Source organism: Sceloporus undulatus, chromosome 4, assembly GCF_019175285.1.
Source record: "Sceloporus undulatus isolate JIND9_A2432 ecotype Alabama chromosome 4, SceUnd_v1.1, whole genome shotgun sequence".
NCBI classification, from domain to species: Eukaryota; Metazoa; Chordata; class Lepidosauria; order Squamata; family Phrynosomatidae; genus Sceloporus; species Sceloporus undulatus.
Window position 1 is genome coordinate 106754152 of NC_056525.1, and position 24975 is coordinate 106779126.

The following is a 24975-nucleotide window of genomic DNA, read 5'->3' on the forward strand; positions in this document are numbered from 1 at the left end:
CTCTATCAATAGCGTTTTCTTGGCAAGATTTCTTCAAAGGAGTTTTGCTGTTTACTTACTCAAAGGCTGGGAGAGTGTTATTTGTCCATGGTGACCCAGTGAATTTTCATGGCTGAGCCAAGATTTGAACCCCAGTCTCCCACAGTCTTAGTCCAGCACTCAAACCACTACACCACACTGGCTCCTAGTGGCCAGGAACATACCTGATTAGTATCCAGGTGCAGAGCAGATGGAAGGAAAATGCTGTTTTACCTGCATGGTTTCCCTATTCACAGGGAGAACCCATTGATTGCACAGCTGGCTGCCACAATGAGCCAAACACCCATAGGCAATCTGCACCACCCCACTTCTTCTGTGGGGATGGATTGCCCCAAATGGGACATTCATGGGTACAAGCTGAGCTGCACCATTATTTTTTTACTCTTCTCCTCTAAACACATGTGCATGGATGCACCACTGGTGGCCATTAATCACCTCCCTCTTCCCAGTAACCTGCCAGTTCATATGACTTCCTGTGCAACTGGCTGTGCAACTAGTCATTCAGTTACACAAGCAATCGGCTGCCTGTATGGCACATCACTGTGCCCAGTGACACATTGATACAACACAATAATGGAGACTCCCCAAATATGCCCCCTTTTCTCCCATGTCCTATGCCCCCTTGTTGGACCAGCTAGTATGTTAATGCTTTTATTAAGTCCATTGTATTGTTGGTGACCTGCCATGTTTGTCATCATTTTGCTACATGAGATGTGTGATGGGTGAACGGGGCAGTTGACCACTCATGCACATGTGCAAATCAATTTACGGGTTCGGGATATTTAAAAAAGCTATGGGCAGCAATGGTGGCAGTTGTTTACTGGCTCCTTTTCTATCTTCACACCAGCTGCAGCTTGCATGTTGGTGTGATAGTTTGGACTTTCCATCTTGATTCAAAACAAACAGGAGATTATTTTGCTCCAGCGTTTAGCCCCAGAAAGTGGCTTCACTCTGTTTCCCCCCCTGTTTGGGCCATGTGTGTTGTTTAAATAGATAGGGTTCAAAAGAGGATGAAAGCATTTCTTTTCGCTGGTATAGACAGCCCCCCAAGTACAAGAACTTTCTTAAATCCAGATGACAGATCAGTGAAAACTCAGAACCACCTGTATGAAAGTGTATGTGTGCTGAATGTTGTGCCTGAAAAATACTACCTGTGTACAGATCAAAATCAATCTACATGTGTACACATATTATATTTGTATTGAATGTAAGATGTGAACACTCCTAAAGCAACTCACAATGTGTACCAGAAATAGGGGTGGGTGGGATTATGAACCAACATGTAAAATTTTAAACTGTCAGGGTGTAAAGAAACATAGTCCAGTGCACCAGATTTGAATAAATTAAACTATAAAAATTTAGTAAAATAAAGAAACTGCAATTATTTAAAAACATAATAACAGAAGCAGTGTTTAATTTATGTGAGGCATCTATTGATTTCTGTATGTCGTATTCTAGAGCTAATCCCATTATTTATTCTCATCAGCAGCCTATCTAGTTGCATTCACAGGCGAGGAAATTGTCTTCTTTTCCCTCTCAAAATGGCTTGTTATTTTTCTCAATGGGGGGAAAACTGCTTATGAGGGAATTAAGCAGGGCATTCTGTATCTATTCAAACAAAGAAGGAGCAATGAGAACAAGAAAACACAACAAAAATGGCCTCAAGGGAAGGCTAAGCATAATGAACTAGAAATTGCTGCTGATAGTTTTGTTACTGCTCTTCCTGTCAAGAGCTCTCGCCTCACAAGCCAATTTCAGTTTGCTGAAAACGGTAGGGCTCATTTACAAAAACTCCGAGTGCCATGGCTTGTGCTGGTGAGTTTTTTCTTTCGATCAATAAGCTGTCAGCATATGAAGTGGATTTCGCTGAGGTGGTGACAGTTGCTAAGGATACACCGTCTTCTCCCAAGCCACTTTTGGTCAGCCCAGGGCAAGTCTTCAACATGCTCCCACCTACTTGGTATTTATGCTGCCTTCAAAGCTTCTGTGGGTTATCCCTTTTGGGTATTTAATGGAGCTAGGAGCCAACAGGCTAAGAGCAGTGGCAGATGGGGCTACTTTGTCAGTTGGACAGTGGACCTGCTCAGTTTTTTTATCTGAATTGTGAAGGTGTTATCCAAGATCCTGATCTCTTGTTGGGCATAGTGCTTGGCATTTGTAAAAACTGAACTAAAACCAGGAACAGATTCACTGTCCCACACACATGGAAGCTTACAGCCCACAGGTGCTGTGTTTGTGTGTGTGTACAGTGTTGGTATTCACTGGAGTTTGGTTCCAGGACCCACAATCATGGATGCCAAAATCTGTGGATGCCCATTAAATAGAGTGGCATAGTAAAATGGTTTGCTTTTTGGAGCTTATTTTGTGTGGATATTTTCAAGCTGTGGGTAGTTGAACCCATGGGTGCAGAATCCATAAATGTGGAGGGCTGACTATTTGTGTGTTCTTCAGAGTTCTAGAAAACATGTAGGGGAGCATCACATACCAAAGGATGAATCTAAACTATAGTTTGACACCATTTTAAGCGCTGGAGCACCATCCTATGGAATCCTGAGATTTGTAGTTTTACAAGGTCTTTAGCCTTCTCTGCCCAAGTGTGTTGGTGCCTTACAAAACTGCAAATACCAGCACTCTGTATGATGGAGTCATGGCAAATAAAATGGTGTCAAACTGCATCATTTCTACAATGAAGATGAATCATTTGGTATGTGATGTTCTGTATCATTCAGTTTCTTTTACAAAAATTCTTGCCCTCAGCTGAGAGTAGCAATTTACTGCCCACAACTTTGGAAGGCTTTAACTCATATTTTCTAGAGCCAAAACTGAAAGAAGACAGGGAGCATCTGGTTTAGGGTTACTCATGCTTTAAGAATGATTGAATACATGTTTCAAATTCTTAGAAAAGTAATTTGATGGAACTTGATCAGAAAGGTCCTGAAGAAGTAGTAACTGTTCAAAAAGATCAAGGAGAAGGCAAGAAATCTGCACAAAAATTAAAAATTGGTTAAATGATAACTTAAAGGGAGAATCAGGAGGGTCCAGTGATCTGTAAGATGTATGGTTAGTCAAAGTCACAATAAGAGAGTCATAGCCAGAATGCCACACCACAGTTTAAAAGTTAGGGGGGGGGGGATCCAAGAGGATGTCAACATGGTTAACAAGCAAAGCAAAGGAAGCTAAAAAAAGCAGAAAGGCTATTTTAAGTAGTACTAACTAACTCTTGCTGGTCAGTAAAATTGAGAAGAGCATCAACCCTTGCCATAATAGAACAAAAAAAAAAAAGGGGGGGGGGATCTAGGGAACATTGTGGAAAACATTAAATCAAATGTTTTACTTGCCTCAGAGAATCAGCCATGGGAGGTGTCTAGACTATTAGACAACAGAGATGGATGAGGGTCATTTGTAGGAGAGTATAGATACTGCAGAGATAAAATAATTTTTCCATCAGTCTGCTCAAGGTGTTAGCCTAAGATGTCCACACGAAGATGTAATTTGAAGAACTGAGGTGACAAAATGTGAAGTTCTGAGCCTTATTGAAAGATTTAAAATTAACAAATTACTGGATTGGTTTTATATATGTAAGAATTCTTGGAATATTCAAGTGTGAAATTGTGGCCCTTCTTAGCAAAATCTGCCATTTGTCACTAAAATCAGAGGAGTTTTAGATAACCATGGTCGCATCCATTTTTTAAAAAAACTAGGACATTGTAGGTCTTTGAGACGGCACTGTGAGGCAGATAACAAGTGGGAAGCATTCTACATAAAGAAGGACAAACGGAGGTCCTGTCTCATCCATTCCCTGAGAATGTCAACAATTGTGTTGTGTAAGAAGGAGGGAATGTGGTAGACAATGGCAGGATTGCACAGTGCCTTTATACATTGTGGTTGTAAGTTTTTTTGTCCAGACAACTAGAACCATATTCCTTTCATAAGGAGAGTTCCCAAATGTAACCATTGTGCATGAAGTTGTTCATTCTTGATACTGCATAATTGTTTGTCTGTGCCTTCCATGTAGCACTTGATTCACTGGGTAGGTGGAGAGAACCATTGTACATTCCTCAATAATGCATGATGGGGAATAAGCAAGCACATTAGCAGATATATAATCAGTCATGCAACATTGGTATTCAGAAGAAGGACAGAGTAACACAACCACCACTTAGTTACATGTGTCCAAATCTATGCTACACCAATATAATATATAGACTCACAACCATTCTGTTCTTGGTTAGGCTTATGAAAAACTTTTGATGAAGTTTTTTGTGGGGTTTTTGGGCTATGTGGCCATGTTCTAGAAGATTTTCTTCCTGACCAGCATCTGTGGCTGGCATCTTCAGAGAGGTTTCTCTGAAGATGCCAGCCACAGATGCTGGCAAAATGTCAGGAAGAAAATCTTCTAGAACATGGACACATAGTCCGAAAAACCCACAAAAAACTATGGATGCCGGCCATGAAAGCCTTCGACTTCACTTTTGATTAAGGGTTTTCAGTAAATTTAGCAGACATAGGAGAGAAGAAGGAGCCATCAGATGCACTGGTTAAAATAAAATCAGGAAGAAGACAGAAATAAAGAAAGTGTTGACTAGAAAAAGAAAGAAGCAGTTGATTCTCCAAGGATGTAAGATAGAGATAGGCAAAGATGTAGCTCTCCAAGGATGGGTTTGCAGTCCTTGGCCCCTCTGGAATCTTTGAACTGCCCTTTTTCTGTTTAAAAACAGCATGGGTTGTTTCTCTTGAAGCATCCAAGAGCACCACTTAATCTTTTAAATAGGTTGCAGGGGTACCCTGCATTGTTTAACTCTGAAAAATACTCATTTTCAAAACAAGAAGTTGGCTTTTGCCATTTACTGAATGCTTGTGTTACTTTTTTTGGCAGTCTCTGCTGCTCCCAGGGGGTCCCAGGAACAAATAAATTGACCCCCTAGCAGCTGCCATGGTTGTCTATCTTTAGTGTATGACTTTGGCTTTTCAAGGGAGAGACAAGGCAGCATTTCCACACATCATACTAAATCACAGTGTGGGGACTCCACTCTACTTTTTAATTTTTTTAGACTGCAACCCACCCACCCCTCAAATTTCCCGACTAATATGGCAAGCTACACTGCTGGGAAATTTTGAGAATTGTAGTTTCTATTCTATCCCCCAAGTTCTGCAATGAAAAAGCTGTGGTCTGAAGGACTGGCTTGACTATAGGATATTTCTAGGCAATCTGTGGGTTCTTATGTGGTCATTGTATAGGCCTCCTATGTGGCCTGTCACAAGTCTCCACATTGCTGCTGCCACTCCCCCCCCCCCCCAGTTTTTCCTGGTTCAACTTCTGTGGTTGTGCTGCAGAAAGAGGGTGTGTTAGGATGACTCTCTTTTTGCAAGCCATCAGCCTTGGGGAAAGATTTGGGGAAGGGAGGGAAATTGGGGGTCTGTGTCCCCATTTTGCATGCCCAGGCTGTGACCCTTGGGAGAGGTCCAGAGAGGGAGAAGGAGGGAGTGAAGTGGTGTCCCACCTCTGTTTAGAGCTTTTGTTACATGCCCCTGAGTTTGACCCTCGACTTATCCCCGGCTCATATCAAAATCCATGATTGTGCCCCAAAACCTGCCCTCAACTTATACATGAAGTTGACTCATACACAAGCATATACGATATGTGTTAAAACCACACTGATTATATACTTTTGATGTTTTTGACATTTGGTTTATATTTCAGGGAATTTAGATGGAGCTCAGCTGAAATTTTCTGAAAAGGCATCACCCCCATCCCTGATGTTTCTGAGATTTTCTTTTTCTCCTCCATAATATGGAAGTGGCCATTTTGTAGACTTTCCTCAGAGTATTTCCTACCACTGTTTTGTGGGAGTTGCCACTTTGCCCTACCTTAGAAGAGAACAAGATCGGGGCAATGCTGATGATGACAAAGATTTAATCTGTACTATAGAAATAATGCAGCTTGATATTGCTTTAATTGTCATTCCTCAGTGTTGTGGGATTCTAGGATTTATAATTCTGTGAGATATTTAGCATTCTCTGTCAGAGAGCTTTGGAGTCTCATCAAACTACAGATCCCAGAATTCCATAGCATGGAGCCTTAAGAGTTAAAGCAGTGCATCTCCAGTGCAAATAAAAGCCATAGAGTGGCTGGCACAGACACTGCTTTTTGTTGTTGACACTTCTAAGGTTTGTGTGTGTGTATGGAGGAACTCTTGGGGGGTGAGGGTTAGGGAAGAAACACAGTGTGTGCTAAAGTCATGATGAATTATGAGGCCTACTCTCAAGGAACTCTTCTCTCATTTATAAATTTCTCCACCTCGGAGGAATTTGGTTAAATGGCCCCTCAATTTTGTATTCAGAAATAGCGTGAAGAGTTTTGAATGACCAATTGTGAGAAGTGTTCATAGTATCCATGATTGCTCCTTCTGGATAGAATGAGGGCCCATTGCTAAAGAAGTCCTTTCAGAAACCACTAGTGAATCAATTCAGGAACCACTGGCATCTTTTCTGTAATGTAAGAAACTATTAGAAGTTGCAAGCCATCAGCCTTGGGGCAACTCAAAGACTGGGTTGTAAGGCTTAATGCAGAAACAGGACCCATGGGCCTATATACTGTTGTTAGTCCCAACTAGAGTCGACCTGCTAAGTCAGTGTGAACTTGGTGAGTCAACTCTTATGTAATTTCCATTGATTCAATAGCTCAATTTATGTTTAGCCTTTCACTATTTAAGACTGTTGTTTCAGGCAAGATAGGGCAAAAACAAAACAAGCATGAGGTCAGAAATATGAACGATATAGATCGAACATTTTTCCCCTTTGCTATTGAATTGGAACACTGGTTAAGATTGACCTTGATCTGATCCAACACTTCACTTACGGTGGTTTTATGTAAAATGTGTCATAGGCATCGGATGGTTTTCAAGACAGGAACTATTTCTGAATGTAAGCTTGAAAGCATCTTGACTAATTCCCAAGGCTTTTAGATTTGTTATCATGAATTAGTAATATATGTGTTTTGTTTTGCACTAGAATTGCATAATCCTTTGAGTTGCTGTGCACTTGCAATAAAATCTGAATTCCCTACAACTTGGCAGTTTCCCCCCACCTCCAACAATGCTACTTTTTACATAAGGGTGCATCTTGAGGGGCAGTTAAGATGGGTCAACTTCTTTTAACTGAACCGGATTCCCCTCTCCTTTTTTTTTTTTTAACTTTGCTTTCAACATTGCTTGAAAACTTCCCAAGTAGATTACTACCATGTACTTTAGACTAGGCTTTTTGCAAGGCTGGAAACTAGTACAGGGTGCAGAGAACAGATCTTACTTGTGCTGAAAGAGATGGACTGGTTGCCAGATTTGTTTCCATATACACTTTAAAGATCTGATAACCCCAAGATCAGGGATTGGGGATGCCTTGTCCTTCAGATGATGTTGGCATTGTTGGGCCACAGCCCCAGTCATTGTTAATGGTGAAGAATAATGGAAACTGCAACCCACTAATATCTGGAATGTTATACACTATCTTATCCCAGGGGCATCACTAGGGAGCAGGGGGGCAGGCTCTGCCAGATGACACCTTAAAGGGGATGTATGTGTGACATCAGCTACAGAACGAATACCCTTCATTTCATTCGTTTCTCCCTCTGCTTTGTCTATATTGTGTAGCACATAAATTACCAGTGTTGTTCTCCACAGTTTTGGGGGAGTAGATTGGAGAGTAAAAATATCCTGACAAGACATCACTTAAGGTTTCAATTAATGACTACACTTAAATAAAGTACACTGATAGATCTAAAACACACTGCAGAAAAAAATCAACTTTGAGACTGATTTAACTGCCTTGTCTCAGTGCTTGGGAATTCTGGGAATTGTTGTTTGTTGTGGCACCAGAGCTCTCTGACAGAGAAGGCTAAATATCTCACAAAACTGCAGTTCCCAGAATTTCCCAGTGTTGAGCCAGGATAGTTAAAGCGGTCTCAAATCGGATTATTTCTGCAGTGTGTTTCGAACCATAGCCGTGCTTGCCTGGAATATCAGTATGCAAAGGGATCTTGTAGCAGCTTTGAAATTAACTGTCTGAAGGAAATTGTAGCATAACGCTATAACTTCATTCACACACTTAGGAGATTTTCACACAGCAAAAAGTGATGGGAGCATAGCAGCGCTAGAATTTATTCATGGGATAATGACGCGATTATTGCAATGTCAGGTGACATTGTCTGAAAATCTTTGCACAGCTATGCTTCTGTCACTTTTCCTTGTGTGAAATCTTCCACATCTCATGGGGGGGGGGGGGGAGAGATCCCTGGGCATACTTACAGTTATTTTTTTTTTTAATGAAAACTGTAGGGATGCATATACAAAAACTCTTTTTACCATTCTGACTCACTTGCAGTTTTACTCATGTCCTTTGCTTTGATTCATATTTTCATAAAAAGAATGCAGGAGGAGAAGTTGGAGCTCCAAGCATGACAGGCAGGTGACAAAATAAGTTTTTATCACTGTATTGTATGTGTTTACATTGTACAGTGGTAAATGTGTTTGTTCTGTTCAGACTTCAAAGATCTTTTGCTTCAGAGTTTCTATAATTTTGTGTGGAAACAACTACAATCAAGAAATTATGCACCCCCCCCCACACCTTTGGTCTCTTTTTTGATCCCTCTTTTTAACTTACTTGAAAATAGCAAAGCTTTAAAAACCCTGGTCTTAAAGGCTCACAAATCAGAAATGCCTTTATGTCTGTGGTTTTCTTCCAAACAGTATATAGCACTGTGTAATCCATGTATCTTTTGTTATGATTGGTTTCAGTGGGATCCAGATACTTTATCTCCCCTTCTGTTATGAGGATATTATATTTCCCAACACTCAAACTGGTCTTTTACTTGACACGAAGGTGTCCTTCATGTGCTCTCTTACCAATTGTGTTGGAGCTGTTTATTAGTGGCTGCGTCCATACTGTAGAAATAATCCAGGTTGACACCACAAAAACCTCCTTGGCTCAATGCTGTGGAATTCCGGGAACTATATTTAGTTGTAGCACCAGAGCTCTCTGACAGAGAAGGCTAAATGTTGCAAAGAACTACAATTCCCACAATTCCATAGTACTGAGCCAGCACAGTTAAAGTGGTGTCAATCTGGATTATTTCTGCAGTGTGGATGAAGCCAGTTAATGATTCTCAGGCATATAGGAAAGGCTGATCATATGGCTCTTTTGGCAGCATGAAAGTTATCTGTTCATAGAAAATATAAATTTGATCATTTCTCAGCCATTCATATGGCTGGGTTAATTATTCACAGGTATGTGACCCATCTGACCATTTTGACAGCCCATCTGAACCTCCTGGACTGTGTGCTGTATATTTAAGAATGGAGTGTAAGGAATGAATAGCTAAAATCTTTAAAGTGTTGTTGTGCCTCTTCAAGACACTTCTGGTTCCTAATGGCCCTCAGACAAACCGATCACAGGGTTTCCTTGGCAAGACATGTTCAGAGTGGGGTTGCCTTTGCTTTCTTCTAAGGCTGAGTGTGTGACTTGACCAAGATCACCCAGTGAGTTTCCATGCCCAAGTGGAGAATCAAGCCCTGATTCCCATCACCCAAACCAGTACGTCATTCTGGCTCTCATAAACCTTAAAAGTGTATCTACAAATATTTCAAATGGTAGAATGAGGGTGTAAAGTGTATGCACTCAGAAATGTCTCTTTGAATCAAAATGCTGTATGTTAACACAATTTGCTTGCAGTATCCTATAAATATGTGATATCCTATGAAGTGTCATTTTCCCTCCAAGAATCATTTCCATTATAAGTCTTTTCAAGCTGTTGGGTGTTTTTTTTAGCTTTCAATTTTTTTTAGTAATCTACTGCAGTGTGTATTTGGTTCCTTTTAATAGCTTATCCATATCAGTTGTTGAGTTTTACTGCTGCATGCTTTCAGTGTATCAAGTTGTATGCTGCATTATGTCTTTATGACCAGGTGTTGTAAACTTTCTACAAGTACCAAAATTCTCAAAATGTACTAAGGGGTAAGAGGGTTCTTTTTTTAAAACAAAAAGGGTGAGGGAGGCTGGAATTCACAATTGCAGTTACTAATGCATAACCTAGAGTAAACCCATCTGTAACTGAGTCATATTCATGATACGTATGTACTAATAATTATGCCTATAGTATAGAGAATATGTAAAGATCATAACAATCCTTCAGTCTTGCCTTACTGGACTGTAGCTGCTGTTGCTCCTGATCTGGCCCCTCCAGCTCTTGCTTCATTGGGCAGTAGGCACTGCAAGAATATTTAACTAAGTAGCTGATCTAGAATTTTAGCCAGTGTTTTTCATCCGGGCTGTATATTATCAAACAAAACGTGGTAGAATGTCTGTCTACAAAGTGTATCTTAGTTATATGGTTATCAGACTCTGATACCCTTTTAACTGACATGTCTCCATGCTACAGAATCCTGGGATTTAGAACTTTCTGCTGGAGAGTTGTTGTAGTGATGTCATTTGGGAGAGGGGACTACAACTCTCCTGGGACAAAATTACATACCTAACCAAACTATATATCCCGGGATTTCACAAGGTGGAGCCATAACAATTAAACTGGCATCAAACTGCTATAATTCTGTAAAATAGATAGACTCATAGGGTCACAAAGTGAATGAACACAGGCCAACCAACAACAAAACTGAGCTTTAGATTTTGCTAATGTCCTCACTTTCCTGGATTAGGGGGCCATTCACAGTACATGGAATCCTGGGACTGGCAGTTTAGAGAGGGACATTTAGAATTTGTAACCAGAGAGATCTAGTGTTTCACCAGATTACAAACCCCAAGATTCCATAGGATGTTCCCATGGCAGAGTGGAATATATGAGTAAGCCTCTGGACTTGTGAATGCATATATAAAAACAGCAGATACCTCTACTACATTGTTTAGTCAGAGAGGAACTTTGGACATTCAGCAAGTGAAGTAGAAGGCTTTGCTTCTCATTTGGCTGTTATCTCATATCTGTCTCTGACCATACAGTAATAGTCAAGGTGACTAAGAATGATAGAGGTTACCTCTAATCTTGTAAAAACTTTCTTCCTATAATTCCATGAAGCCCATAATTCCATGATGACTTACCCCTTCCATGTGCGTATGTTAGCCTTCAAGTCACTTGTTCATTTAGAGTGACCACATGTATTTCAGAGGATATTCTTAAGCAAGGAGATGGTTTGTCATTGCCTTCCTCTGAAATATAGCCTACAGCTCCTGGTGGTCCTGCATCCAAGTACTAACCAGGCCTGACCCTGCTTTATCTTCCAATATAAGATGGGATCTGCTGCTTTCAAATTGCACATGCAGGCTTTATAGCCATGATGTATTTATAATTTGAATAAAACTAAATGACTGCAGGCAAAAATGTTGCACAGAGCATGCCCTTCAAATTAAAAGTACCTAGTCTTAAAGATGACACTCTTGCCCTGAGATTTCTCCTCTTTGTTTTAAGAACTGAAGAAGAGGATTCAGGCTCTGAAATCTGGTAACTCTAATATAGCCTGTATGCATACACTTTTCAAGGGTAATGCAAGACAGTTGTTTTCAGGATTCTCTGGGATAATGTTGTGAAATTTAATTCCCCCTTTATGCAAACAAACTAAAATGAGCCATATGGTGTCTTTCCCTCACAAGCGGACTTAAGTGTTTCTTTATTATTAGGCTTTCTTGTATTTACTGAAATCTGACATTTTCTTTTTCTTCTTTATTTTTTCCTTTCAAGATAATTGTTGGAGAAACAGCAGTGTTTTGCTTACAGATGGCCACACGGGATTTTGAAAACCAAGAAAAAACAATATTAACCGGAGACTGTTGCTATATAAACCCACTGGTGCGCAGGACTGTCAGATTCCTTGGTAAGAATATTGTGTGTTTACTTTCAAATGTTTATGCATTGTGTGCATGTGTGCATGTGTGTTCATGAACACACACACATGCATTTTCTAGTCACCTAGTTTTGTCAGTTCCTCCCTCTGAAATATAGCCTGCAGAACTTAATATTTGTTGCTTGTCTCCCATCCAAGTACTAACCAAGGCTGACCCTGCTTAGCTTACAAGATCAGACTGGAACTGATGCCTTTATAATAACAATAATCATGTCATTTCCAATTTATGGCAACTCTAAGGCCAACCTGGACACATCCAGAGTCACCCATTGGGATTCCTTGGACTAGCAGAGAATTGAACCAGAGTTGCCGTTTAACACTCAAACCACTACTCCATGCTGGCTCAAGAAGATATAAAAGAGGCAAAAATAGAATTAGAAAGTAAATGTTTTGGGAGTTCTGCTAATCAACATAGAGATTCATCCAAAGTACTGAACTCTTGCCCTTCCTCCCTGAATAAATTCAGGACCTTGGATAACAGCTTGGATTACCACTCACTGATATTAGTGACAGTGGATTCACTGACAACAGCCACTACGCTGATTTTTATTGATTTTGCATCAGAGTTAGACAGTAATACAACACAATATTTATGAACAGCTTTTCTCTGTCCATTAATCCTAAATATTACATTTCAGGCTACTGATTTTCACACCATGAGGTTCCTGGCTGAAAGGAAATTTCAGTCTGGTTCTTCTCATTTTTAGACTGGCACTCTTAACAGCTACATTTAAGTGGTGATTTAACATCATATATCTTGGATAATAATTAAAATTAAAAGTGACCGAAAAAACTGACTAAAGAGCTTTGTGGATGTGTCAGGCAATCAGGGTTATTATTTCACTATAGAGACTCCTCCAGCGTTGCCACGCTTTTTCTGAGGTCTAGAGTTGAGTGTATCATTGAGGGCCTGGGGTTTTTAGGATGTAAGCTAGGGATGCACAGAGTACAACCTCTGGATCACTTCTGCAGCTTCTGAAGCCCCCAAACCCCTCCTAGTTTTCAGGCAAATTTTGCCCTCACATTCAAAAATACCCCCCACTAGCACCACAGAACCCTGTACTACCCCCATTTTGTCCCCCCCCACTTTCCCATTTATTTATTTGTTTGTTTGTTTGTTTTATTTCTATGCTGCCTTTCTCCTAAAAAGGGACCCAAGGTGGCTCAGAATATAAAAATGCATTACAACAATTTTTAAAAGACAATTAAAATAACCTAATTTGAACACTACAAAGTTAAATTTTAAAACATACAAAAGTTTAAAAACATAATCTAAATCTAAAAATTACTGCTACACTTACAGTTTTAAAGTATTAAAGTTTTACAGTATTACAGTATTAAAGATCACAAACTAAAACTCAGATCAGATTCATGACCCCACTGACTTAGAAACCATCAGCTTTTTCTGCCCCTGTGTGCAAAAACCTCCTGTCACAACCCAACATATTTGGTAACCAAAATGTATACTTCCTCCAATGTAATTCAGCCCTTATATACCCATTCCCTTTCTAGTTATGTGTCAATGCTGGATTTCCTGTTGTTCATTTATTACCATGTGCCTCACTAGTACTATTCAGTACTTCCAACAATTCCAATATTCTGTTCTGGTATCATTATTGCTTGTTCCTTGGGCAGCATAGAACTTATATGGAGAAGCTGCCATTGCTCATATGTGTAATATTTCATGTATGAAATTAACTATCCCTTTTTCTTTCACTTTTACTAGGCATTTACGCATTTGGACTTTTTGCAACGGATATCTTTGTAAATGCTGGACAAGTTGTAACTGGCAATCTTGCACCATATTTCCTTGCACTTTGCAAACCCAACTACACTGCTCTTGGGTGTCAGCAGTTTACTCAGTTCATCACTGGCGCAGAGGCCTGCTCTGGAAACCCAGATCTCATCATGAAAGCCAGAAAAACATTTCCATCCAAAGAGGCAGCACTGAGTGTATATGCAGCAACATATCTGGCTGTAAGTAAATCAGATAAACATGTTCAGTGATGTTTGTGGCAATAAGTCTTTTATGTTCTTTCCAATTTACTTAACTGGTTACACTGTGACCTACAGTATTTGTTTCACATGACAGTTCTGCAGTTTTTATAATTTGATAATGGACTTTTCTAGTCTGTGTTGCCCAGGCTAGGAATGGTGAGGCAGTTAGAATCATAGGTGGTATTCACACTGAACACTGATAGCACTTTTCTGAGGACTTTTCAAAGGCACTTCCACATTGAATGCACTACAGTAATCCAAACAGGATCTATCTAAAAGACAGTGTCACTAGGCCCAGATCAAACATTTCCAAAACTGGCACAGTTATCACACTTCCTTTAATTGTGCAAAAGCCCTTCTTGCCTTGCAAAAACCTGGACTTCTAGGCTTAGGGTTGAATCTGGAAGTACAGCCAAACCACAAACCTGTATTTCTGGGGGAGTGTAATCCCATTCAGTACAGACTGGATCTCTCCTCCTTGATCTGCACTCATTTGACTGGGAATGCTTGCATCCTGTATGGATTAAGCTAGATCATACTTGTGTTGCCAAAACTGGGACTCAGATGTCGAAGTAAACAGGAGTATGTCAAATAGGGTTTAGTTTCAGTATGAAGCATTAGGGATTCATGCCTTCTGTATGTTTCATCCCAGGGGGTTGAGTTATTGTTTCTTTATCCGGTGTAAACATAAGATGGCCTACTCAATGTATCTTGGAGGTTGGGATGCATGCAGTCTGGATCTCAAAGCTACAAGAAACTGCTTCATTGTTTTTGACATTTGGCAGGACTTGTAGAAGTTGAGATTTACTATCCTAAATGTTGGTTTCAAGGGTTCCCCCGACTCCTAAGTGCAGGCTTTTCAAGGGACTGCAGGATCATCAAGAAATTGCTACAGTTCCTTCCCCTCTCCCTCCTACCTGCACAAGCCTAGCCTTACTAACTACTACTTTAGAAGGGATTTTGGAGGTCTCTAGTTCTTCTCCTTCCCCATACAGTACTCGATTCAGAGGAAGAACATTTTTATCAGTTGGCCATGCTGGATGGGGGAATTATAGTAGTTCAAACCTCACTGTGCTCTTTAAACTATGATAGAGCTGTAAAATATATGAAGTCCCACATTCTGAAACAAGACTTTCAATTAGATTGTACCTCTGTTGTGCTCCTTGGTATGCCAAACAAGTTACCCACAATATCTAAATAATATAACTAACTTCAAACAGACATATGCCTTCACAGCCCTTTGTTGTCAGTCAGTGACCACGGCTGTGGTGCAAGGGTATTATCAAAGGACCATCTGGGAAGAAAGAGTCTGCCCATGTGGCTCCCACTCAATTGAAGATCTAACTCATTTCTTATTGGAGTGCCCAAATTATAGAGATACAAGAAATGCCTTATTCAAAGACTTAGGGTTCGTACCAAATAACTGACTCATATTGGATCAAATTTTTCCTTGGGGTGACTGACCCAAGCATTTCTGAAGAGGCAGCCTGTTTTGCTTTTAAAGCATCAGTTATAAGGAGGAAGCTTTGTAAAGATGATGGTTGGGTTACAGGATAGTTTTGAACCACTATTGTTCTTGAATATCCTCAGCTTTGCAAATCAATGCTATATAGTTTTAGTGTATCTGGTCCTTGCATCTATGTAGATTCATCTAAGCCCTCAAGGTTTGTTTTTTTAAAAGATGGTTTTAACTCTGTAATGCAATGTATTGCTTTAACAACATATTTGATGTTTATATTTTATGCTTTATGTGGATTACTTTTTGTAATGGCATACACTATACAAATAAACTTATCTAGTAGTAGTCCAAAGAAGTTACTTTTCCAAATTTTGACTGCATGCTGGAGATGAACAGGAGACTTGAATATATAACTTAGGTTCAAGAGGCTAGCATTCAACAGGAGAATTATTATGTACATTGGGCCCTTTGCATCTGCTGGGGTTGGTTCCAGGACCCCCTGTGGATTCCAAAATCTGTGAATACTCAAGGCCTATTATATATACAGTAGCATCATAAAATGGTGTCCCATATAGGAAATGGCAAAATCAAAGTTTGTGTTTGGGAATTTATATATTTTTTGAATACTTTCAAGCTGTGGATGGCTGAATCTGTGGGAAAGGATTCCATGGATATGAATGGCCAACTGTCTTTGACAGACTGCACATTCTAAGAGGGAGTTCATTCAGGGATGATCTGAATGCTTCACTGCAAACTTTTCTACTTGAATATCTATAAGAAATACATTTCAGTTAGTGGAATGTTGTGTCTATGTGTGTCCCAGAATATGTCCTGAAGGCCTGTGATGCATACATAATACAATTACAACAGTTTAATACCATTTCAGCTGCCATGGTTCTGTCTTATGGCATCTTAGAATTCATAATTTCACAAAATACTAAGAATTCTTTGAAAGAGAGATCTAATGCTGCAGGGGGCTGCACTAGAAATTTATGACTAACTCACCAAACTAGAAACTCCCTGATTCTGTAAGATACTGCTGTCGTACTAAAAATATGATCAGACTTGTGCTGTTTGAATGCAGTCTTCTAGTCTAATCAGGTCAGTGAATATGATATAATTTCTACACAATACTTCTTTAATGAAGCAAAGGTTGCATATAGCAGTAATTAGGCAGTTTTTTGATTTGCACTTAAGAACTTACCAAATTTGCTTTTCCCAAACCTACACATGAAGTCAAAATGCAGTTATAGAGCAATACCCACAACTGTCAGACTGCTATGATACTTTGTAAAAAATGTAAAAATATACACAAAAATGTGTATAATAGGCAAATGTATGCTCCGAAATTAGGCAAAATTGTATGTAGAAATGGGCTATATAATGGGAAATCATTTGGGAAATTTGTATACATTAGAAGTGTTGTTTTGTGAAATGCTGTGAGTGAGTGTATGAATGTTATGCAGATTGTTTTATGATGGCAAACTGATGGCAGAAACAGGATGAAACATTTAAGTTCTGGAAGGCACATGAAAACTAGGGTGAACTTGAACTTGATTCATCCATCACTAGCTCTAATAAATAAATGTACACCCAAGAGAGTGTGACCAATTTCTTGGGAACGTATAAGCTCCTTATTAATGTCTTTCTGACCTCAATCTGTGTAGAGATCAGTCATGTAAAGAATTTGAAAGCCTGTCCAAGCTATACAAGGTCAAAAACCTTCAATGCCCTCGTCTTTTCCTTTCCTTTCCTCTTTCCTTCCTCACTCTCAGTGAGAAAGATGCACCTTGAATAGTTTAGAGGGTTTTGACCTTAAAGTAGTCCTTTGCACTATGGAAATTTCAGTCAATTCTCTGTGCTTAAGGGGGTTTCTCCATGCCATGCAAAAATGTTTTGTATTAATTATTGCCTTTTCCCTAGGGTAGCTTCAGGAGCCTTGGGGCAAGCATCTGTGATTTAAGCATGTGGCTTACATTTTCGCAAGTTCTTATGCTGCCCAAGAGTTTACATCTGTAAATTCATCCAAAGACAAATGTCATACTTGTCTTGTGGTCTGTTCAACTCTGTACTTCACATGTTTTCTGTGATGAGATGAGTTTATGGTTCAGGTGACATCATAACAACCCATGAATCATGCTTTGTTAACTTATTGTTTCACCTTATTTGTACATTAGTCCTTCACATGGGCTAAAATAACTGCCTTAAGGCTATGATTCTGTACCTGTTTTGTTGGAAATAAACCACAGTGAACTGAGGCTGGCATCACACTGCAGAACTAATTTAGTTTGACATTGTTTTAATTGTCATGGCTTAATGCTATGGCATTCAGGGATTTGTAGTTTTGTGAGCTAATTATGCTTCCCTATCAGAGAGCTCAAGTGCTCCACCAAACTACAAATCCTAGAATTACATAAACTTGAGTCATGGCAGTCATGATGTCAAACTGCTTTATTTCTGCAGTGTGGCAGCAGCCTTAATGGAACTTACTTTGGTGTGTTTGTGTGTGTGGATTGCACTCTAAGGGGAGATGTAAGAGATTCATCTGGTGTCAGGTTGCATTTGTCCTCAGATTAAGCATGGGCATGTTTTATCGCATCAGAGGGAATTTTCCTCCAGCTGCCTCCTTAATGACTATTCTGTGCTACAGAGAAGCCACATATAACTGATTTCATGCAGCTTCGCCTTGTTTCTGCTGGCCTGGTTTTATGCAGAGTCCCAGCCATAATCTAAATCTTCCACATGAGTGGGGGGAAAGGCCTTGAGAAGGTGACATGACAACACTGAAGTTGACATCAGTGGTTCTTCTATACAATCAGGGCAATATGATCATCAGTTAGGACTCTGATGTACACTTCATTTAGGTTTGTAGGTTGAAAGCCTTACAACTGCATCAGTTGGAAGACAACTGATAAGAAGCTGATAAAAGGAACTCTAATTCCAGGCTTACTCATTCAACAATATGTGTGTGTGTCACTATATGTACATGTGTATATCTTGAGCTATATCTGTAATTATATCCACAATTATCTATCTACTGTGTCAATCTTCCTTTGAAATATATATATTAGGATTTAAAGGCTTTCCTGCACTGATGGTTTAGAGTAGGAAATAAAACTAAAATGAATGCCCAATTTCCCACTGAAATCAATTTAAACCAGTAACTAACACCACAACAAAGACTTCAGGTTAAATCTGCTACTGCTCTTATAGGACTCTGCTAGATCAATGGGACTTTCCCCCCTTTCCCCTCTCCTCTCTGAGTGCTGAAAATTTCTTCTGAAGTGTTTTCTAAGGGCATCACCTCCCTTTCAGTCCTGCTAACAGCTCTATTAGGAGAATGACACAGTTGGAACCAATTGGCTCTCAGAATTCATTTTGCACACAAGAGCAAGAGAGTCACTGTTTTGATAAGCTAATTGTGGTTCTGATGCAGAGATACTTATCATGCTAAGGAAACTATTGTGCTGTGTGGGTCTGGATAATGGCTAAAGATATGCATTCCTGTCAGTATCACAAGACAACTGAAAAATATGTCTTCAGTTGCAATTTGTTATGGCAGTTAGCTGGGTTGCAGGTCCACCAACCATTTACTTCGGTGTGCTATTGTGCCATAGTATCCAACCAAAGGCTGTGGAGGCCAGATTTCTAGATCATTTCTTTCTTCCTATTTGTGTTGGAAGAAGGAGCCTTGACAGACTTATGGAAATGAAACAGATTTAAAGATCCTTACCATTAGGAAGCTTCTCAGAATGCTTAGCTGAAATTATCTTCTTTGCAGTTTCCACCCACTAAGTAGTTCTGGCCTTTGGAGCAGCAGAATACAGGAACAGAATACAACCTACTATTATTTCTCCTCCCAGTTTTCTTTTCCCTAGACCAAACAGACACTACTATTTCAACTTTAGGTTTTGTTGTGTACAGTTTCCAGGCCCCTCACCATCCTGGTCACAGTCCTTGGAAATACTCTAGTATGTTAATGCCCCTTTAAAAAACGTTGCATCGGAACTGGATCCAGTACACCAAATGCAGGCTGATCAGTGAAGAACAGAGTGGAGCTATTACTTCTGAGCTACTGTTTCTTCAGCCAAAGGTTGCATTTGCTTTTTTAGCCACTGCTGGCTCATGCTCAGCTGGTGATTCATTAAGACACCTAGATCCTTTTCATGTATGCTTCTGCCAAGCCAGGTCTGCTCCTGAGGCTTTGATTCTTTGTTTCTAAATGCCAAACTGTATATTTATCTCTATTGATCTTTATCCTGGATTCAGCCCAGGATCCAGCAATTGGCATTGCAACCTGCCAAAATCATTTTGAATCATGCAGCTATTATATTCTTGGTGTTACTGCTGCTCCCACTGTTGTTGTGTAGAAATTTGATAAGCAGCCACTCCACTCCTTCATCTGAAGTCATAGTCCAAAATTTTATAAGATCAACATTTTAAACCTTGCAGGTTTTATGGTAAAGAGCCCAATCATATTTCCTTTTCAGACAGGGAACTAAGGGTAGGACTGGAGGGCAAGCAGTCCACTGGCCCCTGGTGAAAGTGGGGTGGTGCTGCTGCCACCTGGTAGCCCCTTCCAGGTCTGTCAGGGCTACTGGCTGTATAAGAAAAGGAGGTGATGGAAGAAGGAAGGGGAGGAGTGCATTGAACCACTGCTTCCAGTACCACTGGCACCACTCATATTCAGCAGCCGTGCCAGACCTGGAAAGGGCTGTAAGCTGGTAATAGCATTCCACTTCTGCCAGTGGCCACACCATGCCAATTTCAGAGGCACCATGTCATGTGGAGGAGGGCAGCTGGGTGTACTTGCCAGGCAGTTCGGTCTGGATGGGAAAGGCAGTAAGGTGGTCAGCAGCGGGAGAATGGATGACAAGTCTCCTTCCCTGCCTGCTTCTCCTTCTGCTGCCCTCTTCCCTCCTCTCTTGCTCTCTCTCCATATTGTCTTATTTGGTGTGTTTGCTTGCCTAAGGAGACAACATGAGTTACCGCACTGGGGTGACACCACTGGATTATCTCATGTACATTCTGCATAGGCACAAGACAGTCTACCAATTTCCCCTTTGAAGAATGCATTGGGAGTAACATTTCTTCTTCTGTCTTCCAAAACAAATACAGTGCCCTCTTGGAATTCATGGGGGATCCATTCCCCCCCCCCCCCCTGGAAGTTCCAGCTCTCATGCATATTCATGCCCCATAGGCTTGGCTGGGGAGCGTGTATGCAGGATGTGCACTGTGGGTGCATGCCCCATTAAATTTAATGGTGGTTGCCCCTCCTTGGATTTTCAAGTCCATGGATTTCAAGTCCGCAGAGTTGGAGGGGCAGCTGTAATTCCATATGCACTATGTAAATCCTATGCTGCTAGGTGATTGCTAATTTTATTAGAAGATATTAGATTGTGCCAAACAAGAAAACAGAGTTGCTTAGCACTTGTCCTTTCCTGTTATGGACAGTGGGGCAGGCACATGGGTGGTCAGCGCAGCCTGAAAAATATGCTCTTGTTGAAGGAATATGGTGGCCATGAATAAATAGCATTGATCTTTCTCAACCTTTGTCTCTAGAACTCTTGTCAAAGCATTTTCCTTACAATAAACAGCTTTTTGAGTATTGCTTATTTAAAGAAAAACAAAGTGGAATCATTTCCCCTTATCCAATATTAAGTACAAATAAGATTTTTTTTTAAAAAAATAGATGTAACAAAGTGGGCATTGTGACACATCCTTTTATATGCCAAAACCTTTTCACAGATTCTTAAGTGTATTCCAGATGGACGTAATAAGATGGAAGAGTAGTGTGTGTGTGTGGGGTGTGTGTGTGTGTGTGGGGATCTCCGTAGCACTTTTTTCTGATTTTTAAATCCTGAAGATTGAAAAACTAGATAAGCAATTTTGAACTACAAACTAGTGTGAATTTGTGCTTTACTCTTCCATGTTTTCAACACTTTCAGCTTTATTAGTTATAAGTTGTAAGATTTCAACTTTATTTTCAATTTAAGGGAGAGAAGGGGTGGATTTGGTACAGAAATGGATTCATATGAAGGTATTCTGCATTCGACTTGAGGATTTGGCCCTGCATCATAGGAACGGCGGTATATAAATAAAATTTCAATCAATCAATCAATCATGTGGACAGGTAACAGTAAGGATAGGGGGAAACCAGTTAAACTGGCCCATGTAGACATGACCTGAATTAAGCTATACCTATTTTTCCAGGGATTAAGAACCATATTAGCAGAAGAGTCATATTATCACCAGTTCTAGTGTTGAGAGCAGCAGAAAAACTCAGGGAGGGATGCTTCTGGGAAGCAGCACTTTAAAACTTCCTGCAGCGATTCCAAAAAGAGTGTCTCCAAAGCTTATGCCTGGCAACCGGTAGACTGAGAAGTAGGAGGCAGACCATTATACTGTTCAATTTTTTCCCCAGAGTATTTTAAGGACATCCTTAAAATTCTACAGTAGAGTAGAAAGTTCGAGGATATGTGAAAATAGATGGATGAACTGTGAGATTATCACATGAAGGCTTACTGTCCTTAAAATGTGGCTAGACTGTCCCTAAAGCATGAGGGTGTGATCACCAGTCACACTTGTCTCCCATGATGAAATCGTCATGGAGGCGCCCTGTCATTAAAGTGGTTGCAGAGCTGCCATTTCTCTGCATAACGGGAAGTTCTGTATGCAGAGAAATGGTGGCTCCATAATCGCTTTAATGACGGGACATCTCCATGACGATTTCATCACAGGAGACAAGCACGACCAGTGATCACACCTTCACGTTGATCTAGCCATGTTTTAAGGACAGTAAGCCACCATGTGATAATCTGCTAAATATACAATTAGATTACGGGGGATTAAAATGTCATGTCTCAATATTCAATCCATTTGTTTTTCAAACAGCGTTCTCTCATCCCGAGGGAAAAAAATCTTAAAGCACAGGCCCATAAAGGAGTGATTATGTTCCAAAAAATAGTCAACCATTTCCCCTTTCTTTCTTTTACCTTTTAACAGCCTGAGCAGAAGGCCACAAATATTTCTAGGCCAAACTATATTGGACTATTTGTAAAAATCAAACCATCTTTTTCAACACTCTGAGACTTTTCTCTATAGCTCTTCTATTGGGTCTTGCCATACCTCTTTGCTTATTGATTATTTATTCTGACAATAATTAGAAATTGATTTATTTCTAAAGTTTTACTAATGGAACTGCGAAGCTCTGAACTGTTAGGGAAGTCTTTGTTTTTGTAAGTTTTGGAGAAGTAAAAAAATAGCTATAAAACGATAGAAATCATGAGTAAAACAACAAAAATATTGTCTCTTCTAGTTTTCTGTAGTATCATGTAGACATAAAGCATCACTTGCAAGAGAGAGAGAGAGTGAGGAGAAAAGAAACCAGAACTAGGAATTGCAGTCATCCAGTACCATATGTGGTCTTACATTATCTTTATTGCTACATAGTATTTAGAAATAATTTCACAAGATGTATACAAACACCTTGTCTTACATATTTTAATCATTGTTCTAAAACAATATTCCATAATCCATTTGTCATGTTTCCCCCTTTGCTGGAAAAAAACAAAAACACACAGTCTTCAGGGGGAAAAATATTTTTCTTGAATTTTTCTGCCTCCTCCCTCTTCCCAATGCTCTCACATTTCTAAGGCTAAAAAAAAATCCATCAGTGATGCCTTTATTAGCCAACTGAAATGCACGATATACTTGTTGCAAGCTTTCAAAGCTCAATGGGCTTCTTCATCAGGCAAAATGTTACATACCAGACAGTAGAGAAAAACAAACAATTGGAGAGGTTAGCCAGATGCCTGCATGTTGTTCCAATCCTTAGTAAAGATGTTATGATGGGGAGGATATCTTTTGCAGGCAGGCTTCTCCTCCTCCTGGCTATGCGGCAATAGGGAGTTTTTCAAAGTCCAGGAAATTTAAAGTCCATTTGCATCTCAACAGGGACCCCACTTTTGCAATCCAATATGTCTCCATTCCATTGAGGTCACAGGTCTCTTTGTAGGCAGTGGACAATGGCTAGGCATGGCCTTTTAGAATGCTGGATTGCATTCACTTGATAGCTAGGCTAGTGGATGTGGAACATGAAACATTTGGATGCATGATATCTCTGGGTAGTGGTGTCACTGGACAGGTGCAGGGAGTGTGGACCACACCTGGTGACACCCCACAGGAGGGGTGACACCCTGGTGGGGTCCTCCTCCTGCTGTGGCGGAGGGGCGAGCATCCTCCATGTGGCTTTTTTGCCAGCCTGGCTTCCTTCCTGGGGAGGGAGCCAGGCAAGTGACAAAGCCATGAGGAAAAGAAGGGTAAGGATAAGGCAGGCACCTGTTGCCACCACCCCTCAGTTATCCCACCCTGCATCGGATGGGAGGGAGCCAAGGGGAGGGAGGCAAGGTGGCGGTGAAGGTGGCAGAGGGATGAGTGTGCCCCACATGGCTTCATCGCTGGTCCAGCTCTCTGTTCAGGGAGGAAGTCACACTGGTGACAAAGACACAGGTAAACAGTAGGGGGAGAGGCCACTGCTGCTGCCCCCCTTAGCTAGGCTTGCCATTTCACACTGGTGGGCGGGACTTTCCCGCCCCCTGGGGCACGGTGCCCAGTCCCGTCCCACCCCCGCCCCCGCCCCCACCCCCAGGTGGCTGCCCAACTCTGAGCTCCCAGGGCTGCTGCCTGCCTTCTATAGAGTGCTGCCTGTGAAGCATGCCTGGAGCAAGCAGCAGGACGACTGAAACCAGCAGGGGCGGGGTCTGCTGCACTGCCCTGCCTCTATTGGCCAGCCCTCTGCTTCTTTATTTGGGCAACATCCGAGCAGGGAGGAATTTACACTCAGGCGAGCTGCTTCCCCCTTTCGCTTTCCCCTCCTTCTCTTCTTATTATTGTTCCGTTTTTTTTTCTTCTCCTCCTCTTCCCCTCCTCTTCCTCCTCTCCTTTTTCTTCCTTTCTTCTCCCTCCTCATCTTCTTTTTCTCTTTCTTCCTCTCTCTAAGCTCCCCTCCTCTTCTTCTCAGGGGTCCAGGGCTTCTCAAGGCTTTGCCCCCATTAGAAAAGGAAAAAGGCTTTGGATCTGTCCCATAAATCCCCCCTAAGTTGAGACATACCTGGGAAAAAGAGGGGGTGAGGGGTTTGGGGGGTTTGGAGGGAGCAAGGAAAAGGAGGAAGGGGGAATTGCTAAGAAGGCTTGGGAGTGGGAAATGTAGTTTTCAATGGCACAAGGGGCTGCCTGTGATCTTGCAAATGCTATGCCTGCTTGGAAGTGGGAAATGTAGTTTTCTAAGGCACAAAGGACTGTCTGTGATCTTGCAAATGCTATGCCTGCTTGGAAGTGGGAAATGTAGTTTGCAATGGCACAAAGGACTGTCTGTGATCTTGCAAATGCTATGCCTGCTTGGAAGTGGGAAATGTAGTTTTCAGAGGCACAAAGGACTGCCTGTGATCTTGCAAATGCTATGCCTGCTTGGAAGTGGGAAATGTAGTTTTCAAAGGCACAAAGGACTGCCTGTGATCTTGCAAATGCTGTGCCTGCTTGGGAGTGGGAAATGTTCTTGTAGAATGGGGGGGGGGGGGG

General features: G+C 40.9%; 1 protein-coding gene across 1 annotated transcript in view; it reads left to right on the forward strand.

Moving 5' to 3' along the window:
- Nucleotides 1-24975, forward strand: part of PLPPR5 (phospholipid phosphatase related 5) — a 118497-nt gene that overhangs the window by 42879 nt on the left and 50643 nt on the right. The window contains exons 2-3 of the mRNA XM_042461494.1: nt 11777-11909; nt 13666-13916. Coding sequence (XP_042317428.1) covers nt 11777-11909; nt 13666-13916 — 384 coding nt within the window. The remainder of the gene's footprint in view (nt 1-11776; nt 11910-13665; nt 13917-24975) is intronic.